General features: G+C 40.8%; 1 protein-coding gene across 10 annotated transcripts in view; it reads left to right on the forward strand.

Moving 5' to 3' along the window:
- LOC126870824 (agrin-like) overlaps positions 1-24760 on the forward strand; it is a 384318-nt gene that overhangs the window by 164845 nt on the left and 194713 nt on the right. For 7 of the 10 annotated variants that reach the window (XM_050628849.1, XM_050628851.1, XM_050628848.1 and 4 more), the window contains one exon: positions 10792-10824. The exons of the other annotated variants lie outside the window; for them this stretch is intronic. In XM_050628849.1, the coding sequence (XP_050484806.1) occupies positions 10792-10824 (33 nt within the window). The remainder of the gene's footprint in view (positions 1-10791; positions 10825-24760) is intronic. 10 annotated transcript variants of the gene reach the window in all.

Here is a 24760-nt window from a genome sequence, read left to right on the forward strand (position 1 = left end):
TTAAAGTCTACGAACTGATATTGGAAAATCCGATAAACAAATGACGCTATTATAACTATGTATTTTCTAACAAATCAATAACAAGGTATCAAATTATCATTCCACATATGTTTGGTAACCGAAGCCAACATCCTCAGAAATCGATCTTTCATTCAAACGAGGAAATCATATCCCCGCATACATATCGTATATCCTCTCATCCCGCAGAGCGTCGTTAGAGATTTTAATGTACCATCGAGGCGGAGTATAACTCGCGGATCACGCCGTTTTATCGAATCCAACACGTGCGGCGAGCGCCGACGAAAATTCGCATTTAACCAGCCATTGCCGTCCACGTACTGCCTAACGTATATCTAATAACAGTCATTTCGGGCAATTGTCATCTGTGTCCTTATTGGTTTCCAATATTACGTCGATAATTTCCAGCTTCCCTCCCACTTAACAGCCATTTTCGGTTGCGTGGAGAGCCTGTGCCACAAAAGAAGAGTCCCATCGTTGTCGTTTCAATGGAACACCCTCATTCTACCGTAACGTTTCCCTCGTCCAGATTATCCCACTTTACCCCATCCATTTTTCCCGCGTTTTATCTTCATCCCCCTTTCCCCCAGCCCGTTTCTCCTTCGGACCAGCATGGTCGTGCGTAGTTTTACGCGGTATCATGTGATTTTACATCATCGTTCAAGACTGACAAGATTAAAGTCCAGTCTCAGCCAGCGAAGCGGACATATTATTGGAAAATGGAGCCACAGCATCCCTACGTGCAGCGTATACGAGAAGCCTGGAGGCAAGAATTGATTCGAAACGCTCGGACGACGGTCAGCTATTCGAGCCACCCTCGCTACTCCACCCGTGTCTCTCGTTGTTGCTCCAATGGCCACACCGCATAAGCCACGCTCGTTTTATTCCCTTCGGCCTCCACCCCTCAATGGCTCGTACCGCGTGTCTCTACTTGTGTCCGAGGCAGAGAAGCGCCGGGGATGCTCCTAACCCCAAGATTAGTCGCTCTAAATCAGCCGCGGAAACGTTGGTCCGTGCGGTCGAAGAGGAGCCTTAACCGTTCCAGGGGAGCGGAGAGCTTCTGTCCATGCGATAGAACCGTGGAAGTGTAGGAGAAGGGGCGAGGCCGAATAATCTAGCCGATCAACGGCGCGTGGGATTAAGGAAGTCTGTGGTCTTTTCAAAATCTCGCTTACCATCTCTAGGTTTCCTCGATCGGAGCTAGTCCGGGAGCTATCTCCTAGAAAAAGCGTGCATTAGAGATAGAGGGTGATCGAACGACTGATATCCTGACGTTATTACGCCGATACTAAGTAGCTCTGGAAGTTTGATTCAACGAGCGACCCTTTTTTTTATATGTTAGGCTGATCGAAAAGATATGGCGATTCTAATTGTTTGGAAGGAAATTGTTTTATCTGGAGCTGCAATTAATATTAATATTCATTGTTACTTGCAATCGTGTTTTATCCGTGTAACAATTATTTTATTTTGTAGCTGTCCAATTTTTTTAATGAAATAAATTTTTAATTTGGGGCGAGATACGAAAATGAAATGTAGTTAATCTCAAATTCATTCGTTACCCTTATAATATTTCGTTTCCATTTGTCTCCCTTCTACTTATCAGTCGGTATTAATAAATGATACATTCATTTCCCTTATACTTTCGTCGCTAATTTATGTTCGTCGAACAAGATCCCGCTAGGAGACCGGGTCAAAGTTGAATGTCCTATACTCTTTCCTCGAATCTACTTTCTCCCCCTCGCTCATTTGTTGCGACTTACCACCAGTAGCAGCGTTTGCGTTTCGTTTGTTTAAGGACTCCGACGAAGCGCGTTTCTATTAGTATCAATCATCCGCGGTATTAACGGGCTTAGAGGAGGGTGAGTCGAGGGTTGAAGTTCTCCGGCAGGATTGAAATATCATTTTAGCCAACGTGCACGTAGATCCGTTGATCCGATGGCTTGGCTGTGAAAATTTTCTTCTTGCCTACCGGCTCGCCGTTGTGAGGATTTATCGGCCTGGATAAAAGGGAACGGCGGAAGACTCGCGACCGGATCGTCTTTTTGGCGAAGAACTAGCTGGAGTGTCGACCACCAAACCCAACGGCCAGAAGAAGCACAGCAAGGGGTGAAAAGAAGCACGAGGAGAAACGGCGCGCGAAAGAACGAGAAGAGACGAAGCTGGGAATAATTTTTGAGAAAATACATCTTCCTTGCCCTTATTCGCGACAAGATACCCATCCGTTCTCCAGACCATATATCGTGCATGATGGCGCCTAGCCTTGGAAAAAGGATAAAACACTATTTTCTCTCTCTCTCTCTGCAATTTTTTATCTAAATGCTTTTGCCTGCGAGGTTTACTCGTTTGAAAGTGACAATGACTCGTATCGTTTCTCGCGGTAACGTTACATCGATCTAGGGTGAGAAATGACGAATGAGAATGCTTTTGCGAATTATAGACAGTTCGTGGTCAATGAAACGGTTTTTCTTTTTTCATGATTCGAATGTTTGAATATCAAATTCAGTAGAATCTTTTAGTTACTTCAATCTTTGATATGCATCTTAGAGGTTTGTGTAAATATCAAAACAAACTAAATTAGGTAAACTAAAGACGAATGAAGTTTAAAAAATCTGTCAAAAGTTTCGTATATTCGACTCGCGAGGAAAAATGTTGACCACGATCGTCACGTAACGCATTAAGCAATTTTGCATTTCATGTAGGACGACAGAAACGAAGGGAGTCGCAATATTTTTCTCCGCGTGTATTTGTATCCGGTTTCGCGTTCGCTCTGCCGCCTTCGAACTTCAAGTTTCCGAGGTTTAATTTTACCAGGACGATAAGATAAACGATCGGTCATAACTTAATATCCGTCTCATTTCCATACGGCGCGGCGCTGCTATTTATTACACTTTGGCAACGCCTGCAGACAGCCAATTGCGTGCATCTAAGAATGGCCTCGCGGCCCGTGATTTATTTCAACGGCGAATATGATCCTGCCGACAAAATGGATCCGCTCGTGTGTCGGCTCGATCCGCTGCAAATTTGCGATACCGTAAACTTCCACACCGGAATAGATTAGCCGGCGACTTTTACGGTCGTTGCTCGATCTCGTTTTTTCCATTCGTTCCAGCGTTTCCACTCGTTTTACAAATCGTGCTAAGTTCTGAAATTGAACTTAGCTCCAAAGATACTGATATTCAAAACTTTTTCTAAGAATTTGTTCCACTCGACATATTTGTATTTGCGCGTAAACATCGTAGTTTAGGTTTCGTTAAAACATTTACGAATACCTTCGTTGAACAGTTTTTTATTCCATGACACATATGACAGTGTATCGATTCTGTTTGCATGCAAAAATGCATATCACATTATAAAATGTTTCTAGAATTTAAGACATTTAGAACGTGTTATTATAATTATATTGCTTTACATTTGAATTTTCTTCGTCTGCAACGTCCTCCGAGCCTTTAAAATCGTTTAGTTTATACCAATTTGAACGTAACACGCCAACCTTCGTGAAAGCAAACGTTCCAGCTACACAGCCGCGACTATATAAGAATTAAATTCCAACTGTTGTCGCCCATTGCGACATCGTCCCGTCCCACTTCGTTTCCTTTTACGAGACCATAAAGAAACGCGACAACGTGCATCACGCGCAATTTCACGTGTCTCTCTCGCCCACGTTGTTATGCGCATTAATCGAACAACGACTTCGACGTCGTTTCACCGTTTACCCTCGATACGACGACGAAAAGGATCGTCGCTGTTGACAGAACGCTGTTCAGATTGTAATCTCTGCCTCGTTTCTACGAGATCGTATATGTAAACAAGTGGGAAACAGACATTCTGGAAAATTATCGTAGCCGTGGAAAATGGTGGTCGCGCAACCTCGATGAAGTTATTTGTTGCGATCTTCTCGTCGAGTGCAAAATTCAACAGCCGAGCTTAACGAGGTCGTGAAATACAAGCACATCGGAGGGTATGAACAACCAGCCGCATGCCCTAACTACGCTCCTATTTCTCTCTCCTTGTTCGCGTATCTCTCGTCCGTTTTTCCGTCTATCCACTTGCCTGGTTGTCTTTCTCCGCTCGAAGCTCTCCCCTCGGTCCGCCGTATTCGTTCCAAGCTCCCGTTTTCCCTTTGGAGCAAGGAACATTCCAACGCAACGAGAGAAAATAGTGCGGTGAACCCCACAGGAAAATTCCCAGGCGCAATGAGTGCTCGATGTAATAATCGAAGTTGAGAAATTCGTGGTATTCGCCTTCCTCCGCTTTACCCCCTCAAGAACGAGAGATATTCACTCATCGCGTATGAAATATCGATCGACCGGAGGGAAGCCGATGGAGACTCTACCGCGACTATGAGTCTTAATTAGGAAAAGCGAAAAAAGATAGAAATGTCGAGCGAGTGTCGATCAATAATCGTTCCGGTCGTCATCGAATCTGATTTTAGAATAATTGTCGAGTCGTACATAGAATAATATTTATTCGATGATCATCGTTGCTGCGCGTAATAAATGTACACTGTTAAGAAATGCAACTTTGCAAATTACACTCTACTCAGGTTCAGCTGCGGCTATTCGCAATAACGTTGAAATTTGACTTTATGAGGAAAGGTGCGACTGAACGTAGTTCCAATCTTTCTTACGTCCCAACGTCACGGAACAATGGATGCCGAAGATGTTCAATTTTTCATGGCGACACCATTCGTATTAAAGCAGTGCGCAGCTGGCTGAACGCATGTTACATTTTATGCATACCGCATTTATGTATACGTTATAGACTTTCTTCTCGATTACAAAAGACGAACGAAAAATGAATATTAGATCTGATGAGGAGAGCATGGAGTATCATCGCTGTCATTTTTGAAATTGTTATTCCGAGATATGTTTTGCACCGTGTAAATTTAGATTTATTTACTCGGACAATGGAATTTAAATTACAAAGAGAAATAACTTCGAATCGAACGATTGTGTTACAAAAGAGAAAAGCTACCGAGGGAGTTCTTTTATGGAAAAACGATATTCATTGTAACGCTTTCAAACGCGTTCAGTATTTTGAATCATTTCCATGGCAAAAAATGTAAAAAAAAAAAAAAAAGAAAAATACAGGAGAACAAGGAAATCAAAAATAGGGGGAAATTTAACATCGTAATCCGTAGCATCGGAATTACACGGGGAAAATGGTTGAGAATATTAAACCCGCGTAAAATCTGTTGAATTTCGAATGCGACGCAAAAATATCCGACCGAAATCGTTAAATACAAAACGCACGTCAACTCCTATCGCTGTTAAAATATTCAAACTCGTTCGCATCGACTATATTTCCTCCGTTTTCCTTCCGCTTCTTTTTTTTTTTTATTCTACTTGCGCGTAGATAGAGCGCTTCCTAGCAATGATTGCTAGGGAAAAAATAATAAAAACCCATCCATTCGAGTGGTATGGAAAAAAGATACGAAAAAGGAAGGGATAGATGGTGGTGTATCGGTGGGCCGCGTCGTCGCGACTAGTACTTAGTGGCCATGGCAACGGGTGGGAACTATTTTTCAGTTTTCCGCCCTTACGAGCGTCGTCCTTCTTTCTCTCGACCTTCGGCCTGGATTCCTTCGGACAGGGGACACATTTCTTCTCTTTTGTGGAAACCTTTCTGGAACGCCACCCTCTTTGTGGTCCAGACACGACAGCCATTCGCGCAACACTGAATAATACAATTCTCTTGCCGTTGTTAAACAGACACTATTCGATCGAGGCTGAATGTTCTTTTACGTCGGTTCCGTATTGGTTCCGGCACAGGAAGCGAAAGAGTCGATTAACTTTTAAGAATCAATGTTCGTAAAACGTAAACGTACAATTTCACCTCGTCAGTATGATAAGTAACTATATCACGTTTGAAATAAAATGTAGCTTTTATTTCTAAAACGATTTACTCGTTAAACTGGTAAATTCACTTTCTATCCATTTTCGAACGACTAACCCTTTCATGTACGTGATAAAATCGGTCTTCTCGCGTCGCAACAATCGCATGCTTTCACGAATCCATTCGTCCTGGAAGAATTAACACTCGATGGAAAAAAAGGGTGGCGTTAAATGGCAGATTCAGAACGATTGAAAGCCTTTTAAAAAAAGGTCTCTAGGAACGTAGAAGAAGACCGAAGTGAGCTTAAACTCTTCAAGAGGGTTACACGGTAAAGGCGAAAAGAAAAGAGCCGGACGTCGATACAGAGTGCTGTTTACGCCGTCATCTCTCTTGTAACCTTCATCTTCCACGCCCTCTTTCAATCTCGTTCTTCCCTTTTCCCAGTTTTTAACAGACCTTCCTCGAATATCGCTCGTCCGCAAGCGTGTTCGTTCAATACCCTAGGTAATTTACTTCAATGGCCAATTACTTCAACACCTGTCATTGTTTCTCTATTTTGAAATTGTTCCCGTGTAACATAATTTATGATATTGTGCGAATGGTGCTTTTAGCAACACCGGAAGAGATTCATTTCACACACGTATAATTGATCGAACTCTTTTCTTAATCAACGTTATTACCTTGGAACTGTAGCTTGCAAATAAATAACTTTCCTACTAATCATAAACATCGGCGTCACCGCTATATTTAATTTTAATGTGGTGCACTTTGGAAATTGATATTCCAGCGTACAAATAATTCTGCTGGACGTGACACAGTTTCTAGTTGCTCGAGTGTCATGAAGGTAAAACAAGGATGGCTAAAAAGAGAAAGGATGGAAAAGTGTATTTTATATTCGTAATATTGGAATTGTTTACTGTAAAACCTTTTACTCTATCGTATCGAAATTACAACGGAGTTGTTTCTGTTTATTTACAAATTTGTATATTAAACAACAGGATGAAACGAGTGTATTTTACTTTGAAACGATAAAAGATAAATACAGTTGACAGAATGAGGGGTGTATCGCGGGGATTTGGAGGCATACTGATTTACTGATTATACGCTTCAACGTCAATTCTTCGCATATCGATCTGATACAACGCTTCTCACGGCAATACTCTGCGAGACAATACTTCGCAAGACAATACTTCACGAGACTCATTGCACTCGTTTTTTTATGTTGCCGGAAATATAGGCGTCGCTTTCTTCCCTCCAATCGAATACCTTTTTCCGAAAACTGACGCCTTTCCGAATCGATAGAACGAGGGAAGGTGAATACCGTGAAAAGTATACGAACAGCCGAAAGCTCAGACCTCAATGGCAAGGTATACGATGCATCGATTGCACTAGGGTAATTCATATTGGCAATTAGTTAATTTAAGAATCGTATTAAAATTCCGAAGTCTTCATCCGTCATCGTAAACCTAACTCTTCGGCCTGGCTCTTGTTCGCATATTGCGGAATATTAATAAATGACGCATATGTGTGTCGTCGGTTTCGTATAGTTCAAGTAATACAAATCGTGATATGTATCGCTAGCTCTGTTTTCGCGTTCCTTTTTTCATCCCAGTTTTTATGGAGGGTATTTATCCGTAAAAAATGTCGACCTTGCCCCACATGATCTTTTTCATCCCTTTCGCGCGACGAGACCGGAGTACAGCCACCCCTACCCGCCGCCCCCTCAATTTGCATTTTCCTCCCTTCTTTTCCTCTCTGTCTATCTGTCTGTTGGCCTTTTTGGATCCTGTACCCGCCTTAGTCTGGGTGACAAAGGATCCTTCTAACGATAAGTGGACCAGCCGAACGGAATAAAGGTGTTCCCGCGATGATCCTCCATTTTCAACGTAACACGCCGATAAATCTTGGATGGACGACTACGATCTATCGACGAGACTAGATCACAAGCTGTTCTTTTTCCAGGGATTGATGATGGACATATTTTGTATTGGATAGCTTGAGAAACGGTAATTTTGGTTCTCTAATTTTATTTCCGAGAAATTGCTAAAGTCAATCTTTGTGCCTTTTCTTAAATTTTTCTCTTCATCTTTTAAAAGAAATGCAACTAAATATATCGAGATCTAGGTTCGTGTGTACATTGATATATAATGTTTTAAAATTAATACTATATTTTATATCTGCCCTTAATATTTAGACACGTAACATTTTAATAACATATTCACCGATAATACAATATTTTGATACGTAACGTAATAAGATTATTCGAGATGTACAATCTCGAGCGTAGTAGCTCGTTAATTATGAACATTATTATGACTGATTTATTGTCATTGGTTCATTACTCTATATTGGCAGAACCTGTTCGTTTATCCTGTCACGATCTTTAATTATAGTTATGCAATTACGATAGCTTATATCGCAATAATCCCAGAAATAGCTGGTAATTACCAAAATTCGAGAATATGTTTATACACGATATTTTATGGAAAAAATGTAAAATCCTGTAAAAAGTACTGCCTGCTTTTTATTTTTCATTTCTTCTGTCGAATTTTTATCGGTAAATAAATCAAGCTTAATCAATACAATAATCCATGTCAACGTAATAATTAAAGTCGAATGAAAGAAGAAAGAAAACATAACATTGAATTTATGTGCCTGTCCCATCGTGATCCATCTTCCGATCATTCCACCACATTTGTATTTCCATCCCGATTCCCGCAAATTATTTGCATGGTACAAATTTATTTTAGTACCCTCTGGAGTGCTAATTTAAAAATTTTCATTGGGAAATGGTACCAGGAATAAATCACGAGTTACTGGATACGCGATACATCTCGTATTGTTTATTCGCTGCATGTTACGGAGCGTGGTCAATAAATTTTTTAGTTAATAAATATACTGGCATTATCGACGTACAAGGACATTGAACAGAACAGAAACAGATGAGATGTCACAGGTTTTTAAAATTCAATATGTTATTGTCAAATCTCATATTTCCAAAACTACCGCTTCATCCGTATTTAAAATTAAAAAAATTTATTTAAATGTAAACTTGCAAAAACGAATAATAAAAAAAGAAATGAAGAAATTTGAAGGTTCTTTCGACGCATAGATGTAGGTGAAACACTGTATACCGCGTGTATACGAACAGAGAGAAAAACCGTAGAACCGACCTCGAGTCAATTGCGAGAAGATAAGTAGCAGCCGCATCTTCGAAGTCGTGCGCAGTTTTTGCCAGTCGGTATCGCGTATGTTCTAAACACGTACGCGCTGTACGTAGAACTGAATCGTATTATGCATCTCATTCCAGTTATCCCGTGTATTTACGTAGATTCGCGTTCGTGAGATCCTCCGTGGAATTCTTCTATTCTGCAACCATATTCCCCTATAGCTGCCCCTTCCATCAGGCAAAGCTGCAGTATCGTAACTGAAAAACTTTCCATGCAACATTTACATGCGTGCCCGCCCATGCACGTAAAGTGATTTTGTTGTTACTCGTTAGACGCGTTCTACGGAGATCGCTAAAACTACCGACAGAAATCTGGAAACGACGTTTCTTCGTCGATTTTGCTTTCCATCCAGAGGAGGGTGCGGTTTTTGATCGCGTTTATGCGCAGATGTGGTTCATAAGAAGAAGAATAATTCAGGGATTTCAAGCCCGATAGTAGAAATTTTTCTATTCAATTTAATTAAATGGACAAAGATATGAAGTTCCTATCTACCGATAATGTAGCTACGATAGATTGTGACGTTTGAATTTATATTTTGTTCGCTTGTAAATGCTATTCGAAAGGAAGGGATTAATTCGTGTAAATAAATTGCTTGTTACTGATACAGTAACGAAATACGCGACGAGTAAATCAAGTGGAATTTAAAAAGCTAAGTATATCGATACAACCATAATTTCGAGGTAACATAGCGTTATAAAGTATTAAAGAGTTGATACCACCGCTATATTCTTTAATTTATATCGAGCTGCATATTTTCCACGGTTGAACAGGGGAAGCTTGACCTGAATATCGTAAATCCATTACTCCCATCAGCTCTCTATCTCGTAGATTTATAGTACGTCAATCGCCATTACGCTTGAATGAAACAAGATGCTCATCATGCTATCGGCATAAATATGAAAAGCTCTTCGGTAGTAAGTGAATTTCAAAAGGACTGATTTCTCGATTCGACTGATCAGTCGAATCAACCGAGGATTCGTGTCCTCTCCTTTCAAACTCCTTATTTCTCGAAAAGAGAAGTGTTACGAGGAGTTGGGCTATAAATGTAGTATCGTGGAAACAAAGGCCTGCGGCGGCACTCGATAGCAAATACCACCACTCGACACTTACTAGTGTCGGACGACGGCAGCGCAGTGGTTAGCGCCTTAGGTTACGAACGTTCGGAACCCGGGTTTGAATCCCGGGACCGGAGTCCGATTTTTCTTCCACGATACAAAAAATGAGAAGAAAAGCGGCCGTACCCAGCAACAAGCGACATCTACAGCCTAAGTATTCCGAAACTGCATAAATTTTAATCGGAAAAATCCTACATTCGTGTTGATATATTTGGGTACCTTCGAATATCTTGAAAACATTTTACAAATGCTCGAGTAGCGTTTAATTAGCAGAACAATTAACGAATATCGTGTCTGCCGATGAAGATAAAAATGCATCACGTTTCACCGACTTCTCACACATCGCGCGAATTGTTTTCTCTGCAATTAATATACCTGAAAGCGTTTTCGCGTTCGTGCCGAATAACTTCATCTTTGGTTAATTTATATACGCCGAGCGACCCGGAGAATTAATTAGTTGCGTGAATAGCGTTCCCTTCTAATGTAATATGTTGCGTCTAGTGCCGTAGCTTAAAATCGATGTCAGTAGTATGTTGTGTACGATCCTTGACGATACTCGATCATGCTAACAATGTCTGCTTCCTCTGTTTCAGGTAAGGATCTAAATTTCGCCAGTAACAATGCCGGTGAGTGTTTATCTAACAATATAACATTACTATCGCTTGCGTCTCTCTTTTGTGTTATATCTTAATCGCTTCTTTTTCGTTGGATAATACTAATTAGATAATATTCTTACAGCAATAGCTAATCGATGTACATGTATATTCATGTGTCAATTGACATTTTTTTTTTCATGTAACTATCATTATTAACAGTGTCTATTTCGTCATCGATGACATTCACTCACCGAAGGTTATCGCGAGATCAATTTTATGGTCCACTAGGATGAATAGTATACCCGAAAACTTTTCCGGTTATTTATTAGGATCGTAATTTTAACATAATTCACGACGCAAGAGCTATTTCGCTCTGTACGAGACAGAAACAGGTTCGAGGGCGATAACGTGAATCTATTCAAATCTACTTCTCCTTTTTCCTCGTGTCTCGCGACTGCAATTTCACCTCGAAGATTTCCCGTGCACCCGAGGACAAAAGAGACACGGGCGCAGGGGAAGATTTACGTACATTACGGGGCAAAGAAACAGGATGGTGGAGGTTGACGGAATGGAGGAACGGAACCGGGAAGATATTCTTTCGAAAAGCCCATTTTCAGTAATGCGTGAAGCTGGGTTCCCCGTGCCACCAGCAGAAATAGATCGAGATTGCAAAATGTAGCGAGATAAGGACGACAAATTACAGAAACCGTCTGGATGATTAGCTCTTGACTAGCGAATAACGAGACGAAGATGAATGTCGCTAGGTTTTACTAGTAATTTATTACCTCAAGTGAGCCTTTTTATGTTGTTGCATGATACGTTGCTACACAATTATTAGTGCTTGTTGATTCTCGTTAATTATTATCGAACAATTTCGTTACTAGTCTTGATTTTATCCCACGATAAATTTAAACTAATTTCGTTAATATTTTTTATTTCTGAGTTTCATATCAACGTTCTCTCAAGGATTCAATTTTCGACAATTTCACAAAACGGAATTACCAAAATCAAATTTTCCCGGTAGAATTTATATTCTGGGATCCTTCGATTTTCATGCATCCGGCGTGCAATCTTGAATTCGGTCCAACGTGTGTCTCCTTTACGAAAAGAACGCGGAGCAAAGGGTAGAGAATATAGAAAAGACGCGTAAGTTCGCTCGTTCGCGGATGCGGAAGAATAGAGCGGAGAGTTGCGGGACGCGAGCGAGATAAGATCGGCAAATTGCAAGCAATCTGGTTGATTAGGCTGTACGCTGGTAATCCTGCAGGTTTCACGAGGGAGCCGAGGTACGACCTATAACAGCTTTCGACCCCCTTCGACGTGTATTAGTCGAAGAAACGAGAAAGGATAGGATGTGGAAGAAACGACCGCTAACATAGCTAGCGATGCTATATCCGCACGGTTCCAACAGATTAGGGGATTCTTGGATAGGCATCCCTGACGAATTCAGAGGAGCCTTTCTGTGCTTCAGGAACAGAGCGTATCCTTCTTCTTTTCTTTGTGTTCTTGATTACTTTGGTTTCTTTGATAATATTCGTAAACTGATTTTGGCATTTCATTGTAAGGTTAGGCTTGAACAGGAATTTTTATCGATGTAACAGTGGAAACAATAAGCGCGTTCGAAACGTAGCGTTCCAGATATTTGGAAGGAATTTTTAAGGGTCTCGAATTCCTTTTAAGATTTATCCCAGACTAAAAATGAAAAGCATTCAGCACATATGATATTAAATCAGACCTTCCTTTCTTTTCGTGGTCAAAGTTTGGAGAGTAGGCAAGATTCCAGCAAGATTGAAGTACACTTAAAATCCTCTCTCAAAAGTAACCTCTTTGGATCTCTCTCGAATCCATCTCTTCGCTCCTCATTTCCATGTAACGCCTGCATAAAACGTTACTTATCTCGAGTCTCGTTTTCGTTCCACCTTCATCAGCCTTATCTTTAGCTCGGCGAACTAGCTTGCGCGCCTCTGCAGTTTACATCAACACCGAAATCAAACTCCGTTGTCCAGCAGCTTTTTAATTTCGATTTTCAAGCCAGATTGTATGTCGCTTTTTTTCACTTTTTTTTTTGTCTTTCCCATGCTTTTGTTTCAATTTATTTTGAGCCCGCCGAAAACTGGATCGTGAAATTAGCATTTTCCAAGTGTCGAGAACAGATCATTGACTGGAACTGGCACTCGATAACGAAGCGAAGAGAGCGGAAACAGGGAGGCAGAGGAAAAAAAGAACGCGTGTGCGTGGAATCGACCGGCGACAAAATTTGTCAGGGTTTCGAATTTGCGTGATATTCCCGGCGATTCACTTTGAAAACCGAACGCTGATAAATTGTCGCAGTAAATAAAATAATGTTTGCAAAATATACGCGGTTGTCGAAATGATATAGACTCGCGGAATTTCGTAGAAACGTAAGTGTATGGCTTCCAAGAGCTTTCTTCGCATTGTACCTCGAGACGATACCTTGGAATTATTAAATATTTTCCTGCATATGATCGAAATGTGAATAATTTAAATTAACAGACGTTGTTAAAATCGCTGCACTCGAACGTTGCTTGTAGAGTTAAAATTCTTCGATTATTTACTTTGACGTTCATGTTACAAGCGGACGGGCGAAATAGTGGAGGAATAGGACGTTTCCATTAAACGCTTCTACACAGTGTTCCGTTTCAAACATCGCTTTCCAAACGAAATCAAATTTTAATTGTAAGCGAGAAATTATAAAATATTACGGGATGAAATTTAATAACACATCCGATGGGTAGCTAGTTTATGCTAAACGGACGAACATCCCGTGTTTGCGATACGAAAAATATTATTCGGAAATAATATTCCGCGGGACATCGTATTATTCGTTATTAAATCACGAACGGAACATGATTATTTATTTGGGAGATTACTTTTCTCTTCCGCATTTTTCCCAGTCCGTTGAATCGCATTGTTCGCAAGCGTTCGACGTACCGCGCTCATATTTAAAACAAACCGGAAGCCTGGGAAATGTAATAAATTGCGAGAAAAGATCGTCGCTCTCGGTCTGTTTATATCCCGGAGATATAATTGGAATTAAAGTTGGTCGTAATCTTCCATTAACTCGACCACATTTTTCTCTCTCTTTTGCCTGTCCTTTTGGCAAAAAAGAAAAAGATAGAGAGAGACAGACAGGCAGAGAAAGAGAAGGGACGAGCATGGGATCCATAAGCGGAAGTAGTAATAGAATTTCGAAACGGGCAAAACCAGGGGCAATGGACGGAGAGAAAAACAGAGACCGATGGACAACCAAGGACCGGGAGGAGAGACCGGAGAGTTAGGAAGGATGGGAGAGGGAGGAACATCGTCAACTCGACCACGTCTACCGAGGGATTATCGTGGGTGACAAAGGGATTTGAAAGAGGCGGCACGGAATTGGATTCTGGGAGAAACGCAAGAGGCACTCGAAAGCCGCTTTGTGTCTCTCATACAATAATTATTTGCGAAATTGTCGTGAAGCTGTGAGATATCGAGTGGCTTTTAATGACGTATATTTCTTCGAGGATCCGATAGAAATCGCTCACCGTCCCGGATATCGTGTGTTCCGTAATTATTCCGATTCGGTTGAATTAGTCTCCCTCCCTCTCCCTTCGGCCCCTCGTCTCCTCAACAGGCCTTTTATTCTTTTCAATTCCCCCCTTTCGTTTTCGGTCTCCATCTCACTCCGTGCTTTCGCCTCGTTCAGCTTCCTCGTTTCCGTCGCCGTTTGTACCGCGAAACGTATGGAAAAATACCTACGTGCAATCCTCTCTCTCCTTCTCTCTTCTTCCCTATTTTCTCGTCGTTTTATTTCCTCTCCTCTCTTTTTTCGTTTTCGGTGGTTGTGGTTTAATTAGAAGCTGAGAAATTAAAACAAACGAACGCACAGGGGCTGTATGCCATGCTCGGTCGTAGCCATTGTTGCTCCCCCCTTTCGTGCTCGCGTGCAAGCAACGTCCTAGGAAGCCGGCAATTTGCGAAGAACCTTCCCGCCAGCCTGCGGTTTTTGCAACATGTTTTCGCCCGTCTTGTTGCTTTCAAAAAATTAGTATCTATATCTGCCGTAGCCTAGAAAACTTCGAACTCTGTAGGTTTCTATATGCTGAAATTCTTCACTTCTTTCTGTGTCACATCTGAAAAATAATGGAAACAAGAATTGCGTATAAAAGGAACCGTTAACACTATAATCTGGCATTGCATATTGATCGTACATTAATGAGCATATCGTAGGCGTTTATATCTTAATCCTCCTCTTTTAATGCTTCCGGCGTATTACGAAATTAACGTATATGTTCTTTCAACGCAGCGATAATTTCGAAGCAAACAACCAATCCTCTCTTTCAATTTCAATGTTTCCATTTCGACCACTATTACAGTATCACAACAGGAACGAGCGTCGACCACTTTCTATCTCTGCCACTATCCCCTTCTCTCCACCCCTGTGCAAAGCCAGCCCAAGCAGAGACATACCGAAAATGCATGTGCACCTGAGAATAAAAGAGAAAAAAGCGCAGAATGTACGACGAGAGTGGTAACAACGCGCGAAAGGGGCCGGAACAAATGTGACTTTCAATAAGCGGTGTCGCTCGAAACGGGGGACGTCGTTTCGTCTGCCGAAACAACTCCCTTCCTCCCTCGCCGTTCCTTTTGCTCCCTTCGTTCGTTGCCACGCGGTCAAATTTGCTCGCCGTTACGCGAAGCGCAACACGAGGAAAAAGTCGTTGAAATAAGAGAAAGTATCACTTTGAACAGGTAGGAAGAGAATATGGGGTGGCGAGGAAGGAGCAGGAGGAATGGTTGCTCGTACGGTAGCAGGCGTATCGGTCGAATTATCGAGTGGTACGTTACGCTTTTATGCAGATTCGCCGGCGGAACGACCGGCAATTCCGGAATTAATGCCAACCGGACAAATGTTTCGCGGTTTTTCTGCTGAATTATCGTATCCCGGGAGGGCACGGCAAAACGTTCGGCCTCGCCTCCGCTGATGTGTATACATCGTGTACAGCCGGGTCAGCTTACGGACCTGGATGTTTGCGGACAAGTAGTATAAATAAATCTTCGTAGTACGCTTTTTGGATAGGCATTATTATTAGTCGGGACGAGGACAGTAGAAGAAAAACTTGATGTTTCAATTGAAAATGTATTTGCTGCAGAGAAAGTTAGGCGAGTAGTATAGCTAGGTATTTGGTCAGACCAATAGTATACCATACGCTACCATTTAGTCCGTTTAGTCTTTCAACGTTGCAAAACGAATATTATTGTTGAATGTAAATTATCGACTAGTAATAGCACGTTGCCTGCTTACATTAAAATGATGCAAAAGGATTTCAAAAGGGAACGTTTGCCTGCTCCAACATCTGTACCTGCGATACAAATAATTTTTGCTACTCTATATTTTCGTATCGTCAAATACACAGAAGGTATTTGGAATTCTAATGCCGGGTGAGCCAGCCAGCATACACGGCTACGGATCTACGTGTACACGTGGCTGCATCGTGTACAGGTAGCATGCTCGTGTACCAGAGGGCCTATGGCTATTTGTACGCGCTGCAACGCGGTGACTACACGTGCCAACGTTTCGTACAGCCATCCCACCATCGGATTTATATTATATGTATATGAGTAGATAGGAACGTATGCGAGCGCACACACTATCACGGCAAATCTATGCGTTCTTGTCAAAGTTTCGTACATTACAGTTCTCTTCGTGTACGTGCGACGTATGTACATTTCATGCACGTATAGGGTGGAGCGTACAGAAAAGACACTGGAAATTCTACTGCTCCGTTTGTGTACACGAAAACGTTGTGAGGTGGATAATGTTATTTAAAGTTCAACCACTTTTTGTTAATTTAATTCTCATTGTTTCAGAACGAGAGAAATTATTTCGAAATTGCCGCACGAACGGTTGAAACTTTAATGAAGTGTACTACTTTAATTTAAACTCGTGTAAACTTTTTATACACTCGCTCTTGATTAATTATTTTCTACATTGAGAACGTGTTCTCCGAGTTGCACATAAATATAGAGCAGAAGACTATACCTAACTACTAACAAGCTGATAATGGATTTTCTAAGAAATTAGAAAGTACGATTTATAAAGTTTATGGTAGAAATCAGCTAAAGGCAAAAGCAGACGCAATAGGAAATCAACGGAACAGGGAATTTTATTAATTCCTCCTATGCGACCGATACATGTTCGAAATTACGTCAATGCGAAATGTTATTGAGCAAAATTCGCAACAAACCTCGGGAAAATTCCAATATTTCCAAATTTTTACCTTTCAGCCCACGTAGCTCTATCGCGATGGTATTTCAACCTTGCCGATTCAACAAAAATATTCCATTGTTCCGCTTCAGACCTACTATCCTGTATACATATAAATACGTCGAACGTTCGGCCGCGTGTGACACGTAGAAGAGACGGGTTTTAGGAAAATGTTATCTTTCTGTCACGAGATGTTATCCCTGAAAAATCTTGTCTCCACGATGCTTACGCGTATCTGCCGGGATTTCACTCGTACAGAAAAACGGAACATGCAGGCAATAGAAACCAGCGTGGAAAACGCATCAAGGCGACGTTTGTACACCGCTGTCCCTAAGTATTTGAACATCCGACACAATTCGAGCGAAAGTTGTTTCGAAGATACAATAGAGGAACAATCTTCGTTGTTAATTCGTTGCATATAACGAAGATTCTTATACAAAGCATACTTCGTACTTTATTTACAATAACATGGAAGTGTCCAAGTACATAGTGCATACAGATGAAAGTATGATGTTCGTTTTGCCGATTAATCATATATTATAATCATTATATTAAACTTAATTTATTAATCGTCGAAATTAGAATTAATTCCAGGACAATCATTCCCGACGCGACGTCCTTCTTCCACGAACGTTTCTCGCACCTATCCCGCGAGTTCTCGTTCTCTAGCTCTCTGTTACCATCTTTAGGACGGTTTCACTATCGTCTTTCGTGTCCTTGTTTTCTTGGTTTCGCTTCCATCGTTGATCTTCCGATGTTCCCTCATTCCCTCGTTCTCCGACTGTACTAACTCTTCACTGATATCTTGTTTTCCATCCCTCTTTTGCGTAATCTGTATCCACGCTGTCGCCCCTCGTGCGCGTTAATCGTATAGTTTCCAGTTACGTGTTTCCAGTAGCAAACGACGACGACGACCGGGTCACCGAGTACGCCGGCGGTTGGTACGTCTGCCCGTAATACCAACGCCCGGTGGTTACATCACGTCTGCGAATTACCGCAACTCCTGCGATGCTAAATTCGCCGCGTCCCCGTGATTTCCGACGGCGTACGTCTTCCTTGGTTAGTTCTACGTTTTGCTGATCGTGCCCGCAAAATTTCACATAATTATGAGATATTACACGTATATATGCCGGTAGATTTTAAGACCATTAAGGTTACGTACTGTTTCATATAATTTCGTGAGTTAATTAACACATTTTTCTTTCAATGTAAGAAGATGTAGCAGAATATTAATTTCGAAATCAGTTAGCAACACAGTTAATGATCACTGTAAAGGCAAATGTGGCAGAACGTTAAAATATTTCGCAGGAAGTTAACGCCACTCCCAGGACAAGTAACAGCCATTAAAAAATTACACAGTTAGAAATATGTGTTTGCGGTGAACAAGTCGGCGATATAACAAACTGAACGTTAACTATCGGGTTATTGGCGGATCTACGCGACTGGAGCCTCGAAAAATGCCGATACTTGTTTCTACAGCAATTGTTCAGAAACTCTGTTTTCGCCCTTCAATTCTATGCCACTTAAAAGACAAAGGAAGCGGAACAATAAAGGAGAACAAATACAAAACTAACAAGATATGTATCGAGTATATGTACACGTATGTATCTACGTTTCGATCAAATAAAAAGGAGAAAAGCGGAAACCGTACGCGGCGGTTTGTATCGCAAATATGTGGACGCCGGTTCACGAATAAATTCGGAGCATAAAAACAATAAAAAGGATTTATGCAAACATATGACGAGCCCAATTCTATTTTCCATTTGTAGCCATTTTTCCGTTGCAGTCGGGCATTAGCCCGTTTCAAACGAAAAAGATCATAAATCCGAAACTTGTTCGAGAAGCGAGACTACACTTTACGAGTTTTTAAACGTTGCCTATGAATTATTAATCAGTCCCGTGTTATGCCATCGTATTGGTAGAAAACGCGCACTACGTAACCGAGATTATAACCGAATCCGAAAGTGCACACAATTTTCATTCCTCTCGATACTCCGTTTCTAATCTCGAAACCTATCCGCATGTTTCGACACACGGTTCGATATATTGAAATTCAACCGTACGACATTTTCTCCGACGTCCTAGTCGTCTGGAAAAAGATACCGCGAACGTGGGTGTGGTTCGCGTCGATTTCCACGATTTTCGCTGACTTTCCAGAGACGTGAAGAGGTGGAACGCCTCCACGTTTTTGTCACTATTATTTAAGGCAAAACGAAGGGGTGAACGGGATCTTTCGTCGTCGATCTCGTAATTCTTCAAACGACCAAAGAAGAAAACCAACCTCTCCAGTCGATAGACCGAGCGAGTTATCGGGACATCGAGCTAGATTTAGGGCTCCATAAGTTGCGAATCCGTGTGTGTTCTGGAAAACGGGATACCTATCCCCGCGTTTCCTTATATCTGTCACGAAGTCTAATCTCGATCTTCACTGACGCTTTCGAACAGATACGTAATACGGAGATCCTGTTAGCGATAAAATCGAACGAGGATGCCCACGAATATAAGCCCCTTGTCGAGTTTCCATTTTCATACACCGGGTATTTTCACGATTTCGATCGCGTTGCGTAATTTATTTGAATACACGTGGGAGGTGGAATGGTGGCACGCGATGCGATTCTGACCCCGAAATTAATTGAAACCGGGCATGTTAGGGTCCGGCAGATTTCGATCGGGCATGGTGTAAGGATGTCGATCGAGAATATGATACGAGCTGTATCGTACGATCGTCCGGCTTTCTATTATTTTCCTCTGTATCAAGTGGATCGTGAAGTGTTTAGTCAGACTTATTTTCGTGCGAGTGTATCGTTCGTTTTAAAAGAGTAACGCGCCTATCGTGAGTATCGAGGTAATTGAGTCACATTGCTTTTTTCAACTTCTGTGTTGTATTTTTATTTAACATTTTCGCGTTTGTACTTGTCTCTATAGATTACAGAAATGTAGACACATAGATATATAATTTTCAAATCATCTTTTATAAGCCAGATACCAAAAAAGTAAAGTAGAATCAATGTCCAAAGAAAATGTATTCTGAAACGATTGAAATAAATGGAAAAGAACGCCTGCCAGACTATAATTTTCGTTCCTATAGTTTACTATAAAACTTTTAAATTTCCTTTTTAAGGATTATAAAAGTAGAAACAGTTCATGTTATAAAGTTTCCCGTAACTACCTCATTCACCGTTCTTAATGCTACACGATTCGATTGAATTTAATTTACTCATCAAATCCAATTTTTCTTTCCAACGATGTCGTTGAATGTGATTCGTATATCTATGACCTTTCCCGCGAAGAAACTCTGCCGTACAAAAATTGTGTAACCCGTTCTAGGCAAGCGATCGATTCCAGGATATGTGCACGCTCGACTCTCGATATCTCGACGCAAGCAGTGGAAGCTCATCGCAGGTTTCTGTGATGGAGAAAGACGCGATTTGCCGGCGGCAACGGAAACAGTGAGTTTTCAATGCCAAGAAACGATCCTTTTTGTCGACGATCCTCCATTCGTATCTACCATCCTACTTTCTCGAATTTAACGTACCTCCAGGGCAGGAAGAACGACGAGTAAAGCGAATAAGAACCAGAAAGACAAAGAGAGAGGGAAGAGAAGGAGATACGAAGAAAGAGAAGAAGAAATATAAAGCTCGTTGATTGGCTGTTCGTTGAAAGCGCAGAGAAACGAGCAACGCAATGGACAAAGTGTAAAGGTGACCAATAAGATTACTTGCTCGATCTTCTAACGTAAATCCACTTTCTAGTTTGTTCTACGAGACTCGTGTGAAGCATTTTTCAAACGATCCCGCTTTCTCACTCGATGTTTCCTCTGGAATGATAAACTAAATAAGAGAACATTCGAATTTTGGAAAATTCCCTGACGAAAAGAAATACTTTCCTCGTGCAACAATTGGATATTGAAAATGGATCGCTGAACTGCGTATGCCGAAACATGGTATATCGCGTTCCTTCGCTGATATCGCGTAAAGCACGAATACCGATGCTCTTTTTCATATTATAACCGGTTTCACCGTAAACTATGCGAAATATTTGCTATCCGCGAACAGCCCCGACGTTTAATCTTCGCTCCATTCGTTACACGTCCTATCTATGATCCTTTTTTTTCATGAAAAATGTATAAAACTTACAACGAAAAAAGACGAGGGAAACAAAAGTTCATCACGAGTACAATGCAAAAAGTGTCAAAATGATGCTTTGTTAAAAGCAAGTCGAACCGTGGCGGTGATCACGTTTCGTGGAAATCTTTTCCTGATTTTCAGGAGGTCGCATGGAAAAACGTGGTTACGCGTTATTGTTACGTGCAGTTGGAGAGAATATCGCACGACGGGAACCATTTCAGATTTTCGCCGAAATAAATATCACGTATAAATTCATAAACGGAGAGTGAATATCGTTGTAGTTTTTAATTTCATTCGTGTTCGTTCAACACTACCAATTTCGAACTCCTGATTGGATCCTAGAAACTCGAGGATGTTATAAAAATGTATAAATCATGAAACTCTAAATGTGTGCTTAAAATCTGAGCGGAGTTATGGAAATTATATAAACGACATGTTAGGCGTTTAACTTTATGCAAATATATAGCCATCTTTTTTAAATGTACTTTTGCCCATTTAATTCTTGACGTTTTACTATTTAATATCATAATTCCTCTTCTATTGACTTTAAAAAAGTAGCCAATAAAATTTATCGAAAGTCCAAGAGAGCCAGGATATAAAGTTAAAGCATCGTTCAAGGCATTAGTAGTATCGGTAATATTCAAGTGGAAAAGCAAGAAGAGAAAGGGGAGAAGGAAAAGAGATGAGATATGCAAAGGTGACACTAAACACTAAACGTGAGCTCGTAAGTCATAAGTCTGAAACGTGACTTGAAAGTATTTTCCTTAAAATACGGTCTCCTGCATATAAGAAATAAGTCACCGAAGGTAAGAGTCTTCGTGTCGCGTTTAATTAGCAGTTTGGTTTTGATCGATCTCGATCGATCGGGCGTTTTACGTATGCTCGTTTAATGTATTCATTAAGGTCGATGCTGCATTACCTCTTTCGGTAATATCGACCTCACTTTAACGAGCTTGAGGACAGGCGAACCAATGACGTGTCAACCTCCTTTTATCAGCTTGCTTCAGGCCAAGTCGACGATGTTTGATGTGCTAGCTATGGTACATGTGTATCATTCTCCGTAGCGCTTGGTTTGAATTAAAGCGGCAGCATTTGTACGGATTACCACTTATCCTTTAATATCAGGGTTTCTCATATACATAAATATTCGAGTAACGCAAGTTTGACAATTGAGATTTAAAATCCAAAATTTGAAGCTTGAATTTAACCTATTGCCTTAAAATTCGTCTGTCTATCAGATGTTTACGGAACTTCGGAAATTGTATAGAGTACATAACTTTTCGTATGAAGTAACATATCCTATCTATGTATTGAATAAAATCCGAATTAACGAAATTATTGGTACGGTTAAAGAAATCGCTAGAAATGACACGACGAGAACGGACAAATCGACAGATAGCGCGTTACTCTTTTTTTTTTCGCTTTTTGACGAAACACACACTCGTTAACGTTCCAACGAGGACGCTATCAAACAGAACTTTCAGAACGTTCATCCGCTCATGCATATTAACAAAAAAATTTTTAATGTTTCTCTAGTGAAAAACGGCCAAAAGAGAGAGAGAGAGAGAGAGAGAGAGAGAAACAGGAGCAAGAGAGGGATTAGAGAGAGAAAGAGAGAGAAAGCAGGCAACAACGATGCCGTGGCAATTTTATCCACTTCTCTTCCTGATGAGATTAATTTTTCTGCTATGAGCTCGCGATACTCGTGCAAATGGCTGTTTTGAACTCGAGCGCCCGCGTTGCCAGGGATTACAGGACTCACACATGAGAGACGACGTTCGTCGCGGCGTCGTGTCATCGTTCCAGAGGCTCGAACGGCAACAGTGACACACGTCGCTACGGACGTGATTTCCGGAACTTATCGGTTTTCGATCGTGTGTAACGAAGCACTGAAACCAGCCGTAATTTTCGTTGATATTTCGCATAAAGATTCTCTTCGGATTAAAAGTCGTTATTCGTTTCTTGAAAATGAACGTTTTTCCAACTGACATGGGATGGACAAATTTTGGTCCGTTAAAAGAATTCGAATACGCGAACTATTCGCGCACGAATGGAATTGAATGGTCGAAACTTTTTGCTCGTAATCTCGTGGCAAACGCAGCTAGAAATCGCTTCTAATTTATTTAATGCGACCCGCGCAACATTAATTCTATCCGTCGTTCAAAATAATTAGAGGATTATGCACTCGAGGTGGTGTATCGTTTAGTAAAGCGCGCGGTACTTTAGAAACTCCGAAGTTTTACGATAATTGAATTTAGATGCTCGATAAAAATATGATGTGCCTTAGATAATTTAGTTATCAACAAATACATAGATAATTTAAAAATAGTTTCGTAAGTTTGCACGACTATTGCAAAATATTTTCATGTCCCTATTTTTTAATCCTGAATTGCTTATAGCGTGTTCTGATATCGTTGAAATTTAGAGTACGAATGCTCATTTCATAAGAAAAATATTCACTTGTATTTTGCAAGTGTATACACATACGTATACATTCTGATATAATTATTCATCTACTAAAACGTAGCAAGTACTGTAACGTATCAGTATTTTGGTAACACAATTTTCTCCCACAGAAACACAAAACTTTGCTGCATTTTCATTTTTACATCTAACATTCACCTTTTTGGCTTCCTATAATTACATAGTAGATATGGAAGAAAAAACAATTGAAAAAAAACTACCGAAATGAATATAATGGAATTTTTTCACTTTGTGTAATGGTTCTAATCTATCAAAGGTTAGTTTCAGACCAGTCGCGTTTATTCAGCGGAACGATATATTCGTCATGACGAAGAAAATCGAACTATCCAATTGAATAAGGAAAACAAGTGGGTCAACGTACCAGTTCCTTAACAAGAATTTTTTTCTCGATAAATTTCCGTCCGATATCGATTAAGCTTAAAAATGCAACGGGGTCGTTACTTGCCACGGTAAGAATCGTTATCTGGCCAAGAGCATCGGATATACTTAATGATTCGTGGAAACCTGTACTTCCTGTAGAAATCTGCCTCTCTTTTTCTCTCACCCTTAACCCATTTTCCAAAAGTCACCTGTTTTAGCTTTCGATTTTAACGATTTCGTCAATTTAAGTTTTCCTTTCAATTATTCTTCTCCGTGGCTTCCCATTTCGTTTCACGAAACCAACGGCGAATTACGAAAAGAATGAGATACGAAGAAATAAATGGTAAAAAGAAAGGAGAACAAAGAAAGAAAGATGTTACTGGTAGGGCTTCTCAGACTTTTTTCAGCGGAGAAAAATAACATGCGTTGCTCTTTCGATGCTCTTTCGAGTCTCTCTCTCTTTTTTTTTTTTTTTTTTAATGGCAAAATGGCAGCGTTCACGAGCGATCGACACCTCTCTTCCCTCCCGGTTAGAACTACTGTGCAACGAAACGATCTTCAAAGAGGTATAGACGTTCAAAGGGATCTCGTAACCAACGTGAAGGGAAAATCGAAACTTTGGCTACATGCGTCGAAAAGAACATACTCTTTATGAAGCGTGAATAGCCTAGTAAGATGCGTTCTAAAAACTCGTGCGTAGCGAAGTGCCTGTTTTTCTTTTTGAGTGGAT

This window comes from Bombus huntii, chromosome 11, assembly GCF_024542735.1.
Source record: "Bombus huntii isolate Logan2020A chromosome 11, iyBomHunt1.1, whole genome shotgun sequence".
Lineage (NCBI taxonomy): Eukaryota > Metazoa > Arthropoda > Insecta > Hymenoptera > Apidae > Bombus > Bombus huntii.